The 11,284-nt window shown below is 38.9% G+C and overlaps 1 protein-coding gene across 1 annotated transcript in view; it reads left to right on the top strand.

Moving 5' to 3' along the window:
* Positions 1 to 996: 996 nt before the first annotated feature.
* Positions 997 to 11,284, top strand: part of GLRA3 (glycine receptor alpha 3) — a gene marked incomplete at both ends in the record, with an annotated part of 88,164 nt that continues 77,876 nt past the window's right edge. The window contains one exon of the mRNA XM_081999286.1: positions 997 to 1,115. Coding sequence (XP_081855412.1) covers positions 997 to 1,115 — 119 coding nt within the window. The remainder of the gene's footprint in view (positions 1,116 to 11,284) is intronic.

The raw sequence follows: 11,284 nt of genomic DNA, 5'->3' as shown, positions 1-11,284 counted from the left end.
CCTCTTCTCATGAATAACTTTGCTGGTTCTCTGTTATAATGTTCTTTCCCTTGTTCCTTCCCATAAGCCCTTCCACTCTTCTCCCCAGCCAAACTTTCACACTCCATGGATTTCGCTATTAGTCCACCTTAGGGCACTAGACCATCTCTCTTTTCTAAAAAGTGGAATAGAATAGGATATGCTTTTCCTGTGTCCATCACCACTGTACTTTCAAAGAAGAAGAGACTGAAATACAGAGGTGGGTTCCCCCCCAACCCCCGCCCCTTTCCTAAGAAAAAGCATACCAGCAGCCCTGTAGGCAAAGCAGAATAACTCCCACCCCGCTTTCCCCAGCCCTTGCCGGGACCCGAGGTTCAGCGCATTCACCCCGGCTGCTGAACGGTATCTGCCTGTCCAGGCATCGCCTCCGCCTCCCCGCTCCCCAGAGGAGGGAAAGCCGCTCGGGCAGGGGCCGTTCTCAGCACAAGCACCGACCAGGCGCCCAGCTGAGCCCTCCCCCGCGCCGGCGGCGGGGCCACCTCCGCTCCAGGGGCAGCCCCTTCAGGGCTCCCTCCCGCCGTCGTCCCCGCTCCAGTCCCGCCCCGCCGGCCTCCGCGGCGGCGGCATCGCTCTCCGGGGAGGGGACCGGGGGGGGGAGCCGGGGCCGGCCCTGCCTCCCCGCCCGCCCCCCCGCCCCGCCGCCGGGGCCGCGGCGCCCACCGCGCCCGGGCTGCGGCCGGCGGCGGGGTGCCGGCTGCTGGCAGGAGCGGGGGGCAGGCGAGCAGGGAGGTGGGCTCCCGCCGCCGCCGCGGCTGGGCTTAGGCTCCCGCTCGGCGGCGATGCGGAGCGGCGTGGCCGGGGCGGCGGGGCCCAGCGGGAGGGCTCGGGGCGCCGCCGGGCGCTAGGCGGGGCGGCGGGCTCGGAGCCGACGGAGCTCTCCAAGGTGCTGGGGCGCCGCCCGCCCGCGGGGAGCCGCGCCACCGCCCTCGCCCCCCGCCGCGCCGCGGAGCCCCGCCGATGCCGCGGCCACGACCGCTCCAGGGCTCCGCGGCGCCTCCGAGCAGCATGGCCCGGATGAGGTACCTCCGCGCGGCTGTCTCGGGGTTTTATCTATGGGAAGCCGCGGTACTGCTCAGGTGAGTTGTTTTCTCTGGGGAAGCAAAGGTGCCCCCGCCGCCTTTCTCTGGCGGCTGAAATGCCCGGGACTCGCGCAAAGCGCGGCCGTTGCCTTTCCGCACCGCCAGCGCCCGGCCACCCTCGACAGCGGGCGCGGAAACTGAATGCGTGGGGTCCGTGCTTCGCGAGTGACTTTGTAACACCGCACAGCCTCCGATCTGATTTTGCGTTTTGCCGGCCGAAGGCTGTGCGTTTCCTTCACCTGTTCACAGTTAGGCTTTCCCTATTTGATCTGTGAATTTTATCACAGTTTTTAGCAAGAAATGTAACGTTAGTGATCTTGAAAATTCTTCAGGTGCACAGTGTCTATATGTAAAAGTTACAGAAGATAATCTGAGTTGGGAATATATAGACCTATTTATTGCTATCAGTTCTTCCCGGTTAAAGGAAAATCAGGAATTGCATTAGGTCGGAGACCCTTATGCAGAAACAGAAAAAAGAAATCTGAGTGAACAGAGGATATAGTCTACAGAATTTCCCTCAAGAGGGAAAGCATTTGCTGTACCACTGTCAGTCTAGGATTTGTATTATGAAAGATAGCAACATGTCCACAAATTGTGACCTGAGTAGAAAACTGAGGTTCATACGGTTTTTTCTACTTCCTGCCCAGCGCACTTTTTCTAGACAAAGTAACATTAAGATATCAATGCAAGCATGCTTTTAATACACAGCTCTAGAAGTGTGGAGATAGCAGGCTAAAATAAACCCGAATCCTCTGTTTAAAGGTGAGGGGAAAACTTAAAAAGAAAAAACAGACCTGTAAAGAAGCAGACTTCAATGTCATCATGTATTCACTGCTGATGCAGAGTTAGGCATGCTTGTTATCAACAAACATTCCAGCTCTGTTTCACAATGAACAGACTGTGGCATATAACATGCCAATGCCAGATTATTTTAAGGATCTCATTATTACTTGAAAAAATAAAAAAGGAAACTTAAATTTGAAATGTGGTTCTCCAGAGAGAGTTCAGGGATTATATATGTGAGGGATTTACAACCACAAAGTTAAAACTGGAGCAGGTAGTGCCCCACAGTGATGGCACACTTCACAGGTGCTCACAGGTTCATGGCAAATCTTTCCTTTCTGAAGTTAGTTTAAAGACCTGTTTTGTATCAACATACATAATGTAAATAATTTATAATGTGGTTTTATTGTAATTGTATCCCAAGAACGAGATTTTAAGAAACTGGGTCACATGGTATGGAATTAATTGACACTGGGAGGAAAGAGTAAATGCATGTATATTACAGTTTAAATTTTCCAGTTACATTGAGTATTTAATGATCAGATTAGATGGCCAAACCCCTGTGTAGTGTAGGCAATACAAGCACTACTGTGCTATTGCTATTCTATTTCAAATTACTTATAGAACTTATTTTTCCTCTGCATATTATTTAAATGCCATTTTACTGTTGAATGATTCATCTTTTAATGATTTAAAAATACATATCATATTCCAGGGGGGAAAAAAGTTGAAAAGTCAATTTTGGAAAGTATACATGTATTTTACATCAAATAATTCTAGACTAACATCTAATTGTTTTCAAAAGTATACAGGCATCTTTTTTGAATAAATTCTAATTATTCTGTTCAATGTCCAAATAACTGTTTTACTGCAATAGCCTTCTGCTCTTAATTGTCATTTTATCACAGTGAACATGGCTACTGTGCACAAGGACTATATAGTCTGAGAAAGACTTCAGAAAACTACTCAGAACGTGTCTATACCTTTGATATATATCTCATATATGTAGAGACTGCTGGTGACTTTAGGTCTAGCAATAATACCTGAGAAACCTGAGTCAGTTTGAGACACACAGGAGTCCTCCCCATGCTTTAAAATGGAAAAAAAGTGTAAAAAAAAAAGAAAAGGTTAAAAGAGTAAAACCTGTAAAATTCACAAGCTTCCTGGAGCCATTAATTCTAGGTTTTTTCCAACTTAAGCCTTCTGAAATTATTTATATTAGAGCAAAGGGGACAGGGAACATTGGGATGCTGCTTCCACTACCTGTAAGACACACAGACTCCAGCCCTAGCACCTATATAACACCCTTAGTGAGAAGATGGATGTGCTGTGAATTTCTAGGAACAATCAAACCTTACGTGTTTTACTTGCTCAGACATTATGGAAAAAATAATGTATCTTCTCCTACACTGTGCAACATTAAAACTTTTCCACTCTTCATTAGCAAGGACTCAAGGCTGTGTGAGAAGACTGAATGAACATTCAATTCTTGTCCAACAGTCCCAAGGCTGTTTAAAGTGATTGTTTAAATGATATGCCTGTGAAGGTAGATGTTTCATTTTATTTTCATTACAGGTGAACTGAAAACAAAAAGGGGTTTTTTTCAGTATAAAGTTACACGTTTGCTACTTTAATGAGCAAAGTCTTGGGATTGGCATGCTTCACAAGAGTAAACCACACCTGATTTTTTTTTTTAATAATTAATTTTTCATCGCACATCTAAAGGCTTTTCAAAATGAAATGACTGAAACAAGATGTATATTGGTCACTGTAGGTTCTAATTATTCATTCGATTTCTGAAAGACATTGTAGAGAGAATAAAACATTGTTAATAGCCTTTCATAATACTGTGCATATTTGTACTAGTATGCCTCAGCTGAATTACATACTTATTGATAATATATTAATAGATTTTAGACATGAGAACAAAAGGTTTAAGCACATAGCCCTCTATTATGTTTTCAGTGGTATATTTGAGGACTGGGAGAAAAGCTATAATTAGACCCAAAATAAAAAAAAATATTATTTATCAATGTCTGCCAGGCCAAGCCCCAGTGTGATATTAAGAAGAGAGTAGAGATGTAAAATTGAGGGTAAAAGCTAGGGAAAATAATTTGATGGAACCGAAAAATAACTGCAATTCATTACCAAAGAAGAAAAATAAAAATTCTAAGATATGGTTCTAAATTATAATAATCTCTAAGACTGAGTATTCCTCTGAGTTTTCATTAAAGTAATAGCGTTAACAAGAATTCCTTTAGATTTCCCTGGATTCCAAGAGGTCATGCTGAAAGCAAGATTATATTTGTAGAGGTAAACAGTTTCATGACAGCTCTAGAACTTGCGTAGGCACCAGCACAAGTCTATTAGAACTACACTGTCAGGGACTTGCCAGGGACTCTGCTTTCTCCTTAAAGAGTATAGTACAGGTATTTTATATGTAGACGGGTGTATTGGAAAAGCACAAGATGAAAAGGTAAGTGGCACTGTGGAAATGCAAAATAGATTCTCCTGTATTTCTTTAGTTATCCATATTAGCATAGAGCAAGAATCATGCTAAAATTAGGTTATTGCCTCTTCCTTCTTCTATTCAGTGCTCCATTGGCCTTGTATTGAAGGAAACGGTATCAGAGAGACAACTAATTGCACTTAGAGACCAGATTCTTGTGGAAAAACCTCCATGCAACCTAACTCTGGGGCATGTCTGAGCTCACAGTTAACAGATTTTGAAATTATCTGGCACTGCATTGCAAATTGATTTCAGATTAATAGCTTTAAGACATCGTTTCCAAATAACGAAAGAGAAAAAAACAACAGCTAAAAAATACTGAACCTGACATATCACCACAAATATCTTTGAAAACAAAGATTTTCAGATGTTCTAATGAGACTTCAGTAGCTTCTTAATACATTAAGAATTACACCTACAATACTTTTCAAGAAATAAAAGTGTCTGTTAAAATCAGGATGTGGATAAAATACTGTGTGAAAAAAAAATTTAGTAATTCCAGAAGAGAGCACTGAGGCACAGTACCTTTCCTTGGCAGCCCAGACTCAGTTTGAAAAGATAGTTTCTGTGGGATAAATCAGTCAACAGATCCCAGGTCCTAATGAAAAATATTTGATATGTCTCAGGGAGCAACAAGGGAAGGAAAGGTGAGCTGGAACTTCAGACTCACAGCAAGGGAGGCAGGAGCAGGATCCTACCAACAAAGTTTGCAGTCCCACAGCACCTGTGCAGGAGAAGAGCAGATCCAGTCCAAACAACAGTTCGGACTGACGGGCAAAGTTGGTAGTGATGAGGCAGGTCCAAGGTCAAGTCAAAAAGTCAGTTCAGCACAACAGGATTAAGGTCAGAATTAGGAAGGTACAAGGCTGGGTGAAGGTACACTCGCACAGGAGCTCGTGCAGAGACCAAGAGCATCTCCCCAGCACTCCTGAGGAAGAGAAGTAAAAAAAAAAAAACAAAACAAAAACCAAACAAACCTAAAAACCCACACAACTCCTGAGACAAGAGGGGTGAACCCCTGCTGAGGCTTTTACAGCTTTTTATCAAACACCTCTGCTTCAAAGCTGGGCTGCTGCCTTATCAGAGCTGGCACTAAGCCCGGGTAGCCAAACCCCTGGGATGAAGGAAATGTGCTCAGGGTCTTTATAAAATGTTGGGAGGAGAGCATCAATGTTCCCTTGCAAGATATACCCATAGGCAGGCATTGTACTTTCCAAAACTCAGACAAAAAGGAATCTTTTTAAAATTTTTTTTTGTGACCAAGAATATGTAATTCAAATTCTCTTTTATTTCCACTATACCAGCGAAAACACTGAAATCTCTTTAAACCAAATGTGAGTTTTCTCATGAGTACAAATTTGATCAGAACTTTTACTATCCGTTTTCCATTTCAATAAAAAACCAATTATTTTTGTGACTACCATGTTTGTAATTTTGAGAAAGAATTGTGTAGATTTTTCAGTTTATAATATTATAAACTGTAAGAGAATTAAATAACAAACATTTCAATTAAAAACATGAATCTCTCAATTTTTACTGTGATAGTGACTTTTTCTGACTTTTCAAACTCTCCTAATTCATTCCTAGCCAATTGATGCTAAAAACTGAAAGCAAGGACTATTGTGAGATAAGTGCTATGCCTCTGTATGATTAAAAATGTAATAGCTCCTCTATCAGATTAGTCTTGTCCAGATATCCCAGGAATCACAATAATTAGAGAAAATGAAAATTTTTATAAGAGTAGGGCTTCTTGTTTTAACAGACTTAGAACACAAGCTTCAAATGACTTTACTGAGTATTATGTACTAATATCTATAGGGAATTATTCCTGCAAATCAGCTTTTCTCAAGTAATGAACAATGAAGAATCCTTCTGTGTGGTGTTGCATCTTCTCCTTTTTATTGTTTTTCCTACTGATCTTCATGATGTTTATTGGAAGAATCAGTAAAAGGAGATAGGAACTAAAAAGGAGTAGCTTTACTTTCACTGATAAGGGCACCTTTTTGAGGATATCAGCTACCAGCAGAAAGGGAACATCTTAGAGAGCAGGAAAAGACACAGCTAGAAACTCTGTGTTACAAGAATGCAGGACCAAAGCAGAAGAATGAGAAAAGCATCAGGAAGCAGAACAGTCTGCACAGTAAAGAGAAAAGGAGATAATCTTTGAGAATGTACTTTTTTTCTAGTGCAAACTATAATCCATTATTTTTTATGGCTTCTAAAGCAATATGATCCTTCCTGACTGATGTCTTTAGATGCTGTGTCACTACAAATGCTAAGTAGTGAGAATAAAAAGAAAGAATGAAGGAATAAAGTACAAAAAGAGACCGCATGTGGTTATAAAAATATAAAAGAATGCATTTTGTTATTACTCTTCCAGTCAGCTCTCTAATAAATTGCTCCAACATTATTCAACAGCAAACAGGGTAATAATACTTGGTGTAAATCGCAGTCGACTTTCTACATAACAAACAGTTCTTATATGATTTTCCTATAGCACATACCACCCTGTTATTCCTCTAGCCCTACCACAAATGTACAAAATGAGCAGGGACAGCAGGGAGAGTCAGGGCTATTTCCAGGTAGGAAATTCCCTAAGGAAGATCAGTCCTCTTCAATATTGTGATTACTGAGGTTTCTATTTGGTCACATGAAACATTAGCGAAATGCAGTTTCCAAGGGAAATAGTTTGAGACCATAGAAAATGTAGAAACGTTCAAGAAGCCTCTGGCCTGAGATAATCATGTGGTCACCGATGGGGCTGTTGAAATAGCAGAGCTGCGCAAGTAGTGGGAAAACTGTCTAATACAAATCGATAACTATAGGAAAAGCCAGCAGATTGCCTGGAGACCGTTTCAGTGAAACAATAAAGCAAACACAGGAGTACTAAATTATCTCAACCTGTGAGGTTGAGTTAATTGTTGTTAACCTGTATGTGATTCTTACAGCTAAAACTAGTTTAAGAAGGGTATCATAAGCAAAATTAGTACAGCTATGACATTTAAAAAAGCAAACTAACTTTTTTCCTCTTCCTGTTTAAAATTCAAGCTGCAGTCATAACTACATAACCTATTGCCCTAATATTTTGCCCTTTGTTGCATTCCATCTTTGATATAAAAGATATATAAAAATACCCTTGATATAAAAACAAATAATGCTGGAATATGCTACCTATCTCACCATTGCCCAAGGCTTCACATACTATGTACAGTTTACATAAAACTCCACTATGTCTATAATTTATCTAAAGTTTCTTGTAACATACATTTTTCTCCCTTTCAGAATTTTGAAAGATAAAATATGTGCCTAATGTAATCCTAAAGAGCATCTCTGAGGATCCACAAGTACCAGAATATATAATTTCCAAGATGGCTTTCTATAAAATTGGCTGGTAAAAATTATACAAATTTGTAAAAAACAATTAACTTTAACTTTAATTTCACAACTAACTACTCAGCAGAAATCCCTAGTAAATACAGTTATACCAGCAGCGTTCCTCAGAAGGACTTTTTTTTAAAATTATTATTGCTATACATCTTAGTGGGTGACCTCAGAGCTTAGGGATTTTATTGTGAAAATTTGGTTTATAATGTTCTGGCATATAGTGAAACTCGATTAATAAAAAGATCCTGAGTTTTTGTCCTACTAAGGCTTTTAATTTCATAAAGCTTTCAAAACTGCACTGTCATCTGTTAGATTCAGTAATGCACAGGGGCGTCCACGCTCTGAGCATATGTAGGCTAAGACATATTCATCTGCAGGGACCAACTAAACTTCCAGTTTTGTGAGCAACATATCTGCGGGCTAAGGGTGCCCTACTAGATAAATAAAATAAATGTCACAAAGTGGTAACTTGCTGCAAAAGTAGGGTAAAACTTTTAATTTTTTGAAGGGAAAAATACAAATTTTTAAATCAATCATGAATAAAGCACTGACTTCACACAGATAAATTGTGACCAAATACAGTATTCTAAGGTAAATGTTAATCCTGTGAAATACAGTATTCTAAGGTAAATGTTAATTCTCTGCCTAAGCACCTATGTAACACATCCATGAAGGGATGCACATCCTGAGTGATGTTTTCTCTGATGCTATTGGGTCAGATCGATTACCTCTGACTCAGTATTAGAACTAAAATCAAAGTAGGCACATTTCAACATCACATCTGGACTACATCCCATAAAAGACTTTTTTTGAAATCATAGTGTATTTTTTCATTGCTTTACCTATCAGAAAGAACATTTTATGTAAAGTTTCTTTTTTGGGGGGTAAAAAAAGGAAGAAGATTTATCAGAGTTTGCAAGATTTATCAGTTGCTTTAAATCTTAATTTGCAAGAGTTAAAGTAAAATAAACTATCTTCTCTTTTCCTTCAGTTCTTGCAGACTGAAGATTGGATACTCAATTATTTTGAACATGGTACTGCAATTTTTTACTGCACAAAATTAATATGAAATGCATCCACCTGAGACATTAATACATGATTACAAAAAGTACAATAGAGTACTAGAATTAAAAGAGCTATTTGCAACCAGTTTCTCCATATATATATATATTAAATTTTACCTCCAAAACTTATCCCAAAATTCTAACACTATGCAAATGAACTCTAAGAACATATCTATGTCTTTAACTATTTTTGTTGTTCCCGTACACAGATCTTTGGATGTAAGAGTACTCAAATTTTCATCTGTAATCAAAATGTGAGCACAAATGCACTTGTTCAGATTCTCTAAGTAATTGTTAACAAAATGGCCCTCTTCCTCCATTTTAACAGTGATGACTCCTTCAGGACATGAAGTGTCTTGCACATAATAAAGACTGGAACAAATTTGGTCATGGACTTTCCTTCACCCAGCATATTTCCATTTGTTTATACAAAGCTTAGAAGACTCAGATGATAATTAAGGGGAGCTGGATATGTGGCACAAGCAGTACTATAGCAAAGACAAAGCATGTATTTGACGGCAAGTTTAAACATCACTTTCTGTGTGTGAAAGAGAATGTGTGCATGTGTAGTGGACCAGGATAATTTTGGTGGAAACATGAAAGGCTAGCAGCACTGTTTTTTAATCTTCACATTATTTTCTCTGACTTATTCAGTAAGGAATATGCTTCAGTGCATGCATTAGAAAAATGGGGTTCTGTCATTATGTGGCATGAATTCTGCCACTCTCATCATCACCCTGAAGGTCAACACTGTTGTTCCTTAAAGAAAGTCTTATACTGAATTATTATAGTGTTGATTCTAGGTAGAATTAATAAAAAGGTGAAAATTACCTAACCCATTTATCTCATGTAAATTAACACAGCTGGTTGAACATCACCATTCCTGCCTCACAGAAAATTTCAAAGCTCTGAAAAAGATTTGATTGTTTTTCAATGCATAAAAGGACATTTAAGTTGCAGAAAATAGGAAAAAAATCTCTGTCAATTCTGTGGGGGAGATGTTCAGAGAATTTTTTGAAAACCAGAACCCAAGACCCCACCTTCAGTTCCTATTGGCATTAGAAAACTGATTGTGGCCAGCAGAATAGAAAGGACCCTGGACAATATTCCATGCAAGCCTGCCAGTATTTCATTAAAACAACATTGAAACAGATATAAAATATACAAAAATCTATCTCAAGAAATCAGTATTTTTTCAACCAGAACTATTTTGTCTTAATTGAAAATTCGTAATCAATAGTGATACAGTGTCTACACTATAATTAGTTGACTAATCAAAATAAACCATTTCATGAAAAGTGTTTTGGGAAAGAACTTTATATAACACTGAGTTCTATTTACTGATAAATTTTGACTTGTCTGGGCAGTAGTCCTGCTTGTTGAAATACTTTATTTTAAGGTGAATGACTCTTCAGGACATATTCATCTTTTCTCTAACTGAATTTATATCTTACCAAATTTATTTTGGAGAAAAATTTCATCTTCTAAACAGCCATCTGACACATTTGCTTGAAGATACAGGACAACACTGTTGTACTGATACAGGCAGAGTTTTCCTAAGGCAAATGGAACAGTGTTTAATTGAATTGTGCTTCAGTCTTCACAAACCCTGTGGTTTTAATTCAAAATCAAATTTTTATTTAGTTTTGATAAACCCCAACCATTTCATTCTATTGTAAGTTTTTCTGTGAAGATTTTTATGAATAGTAAAAGAATTGTTTGAGAAGAAACATGTCAAAGAATCCAAATTTTCAGTTTCACTTATGGTTTTCAACTCATAGAAGTGAACTTTTAAAGCAAAACAAGGCAAAGGAGGAATAGAAGACATGACATTCTAAAAGGTCATTAATTATGATTATGATAAATATCTCTTTTCTACAGATGCACACTTCAGTGGACATTGTTCCTGTTTATATTGAGTGAGAGTATAGCAACCTAGAGGATGCAAAGGAAAGTAATGGGGCAATACCACAACGATAGTAAAAAACCTAGGCAGTGAATTAGAACTAGAAAACTTGGTAATATGCAGCTCTACAATTTAAAGGACGTTTTGGGATGTGTTCAAAACACAGGATCAGTCAAGCAGCTATAATCTCTAGAATTCTGTTTTCAGTATTCACAGGTGCCTTCTAGATTGGGGAAGAGTTTGCCTTGGGAAACAATATTTTACAGTTTTTAGCCAGGCAAAAGTCTCATTTTAATTAATTCTCCTTTCAATCTAGTGTTGCCTCACTGACATCAGTTGAATTACTATTCATTATGGTGGTGAAAGACACCAGCCAGTTCCCACACAAGTTCAGTTAGTTAGAGGAATCATTCATTAATCACAAAAATAAATGCAGTTGTTCAACACTGACATGCTTTTATAGGAGGATATCTAGTGGTATAAAAGATAATTCTGAAATTATTTTACTTAGTCATTTTGC

Source organism: Phaethon aethereus (assembly GCF_964289735.1).
Source record: "Phaethon aethereus genome assembly, chromosome: 4".
Classification (NCBI taxonomy): domain Eukaryota; kingdom Metazoa; phylum Chordata; class Aves; order Phaethontiformes; family Phaethontidae; genus Phaethon; species Phaethon aethereus.
This window is presented reverse-complemented; position numbering and strand designations above follow the sequence as displayed.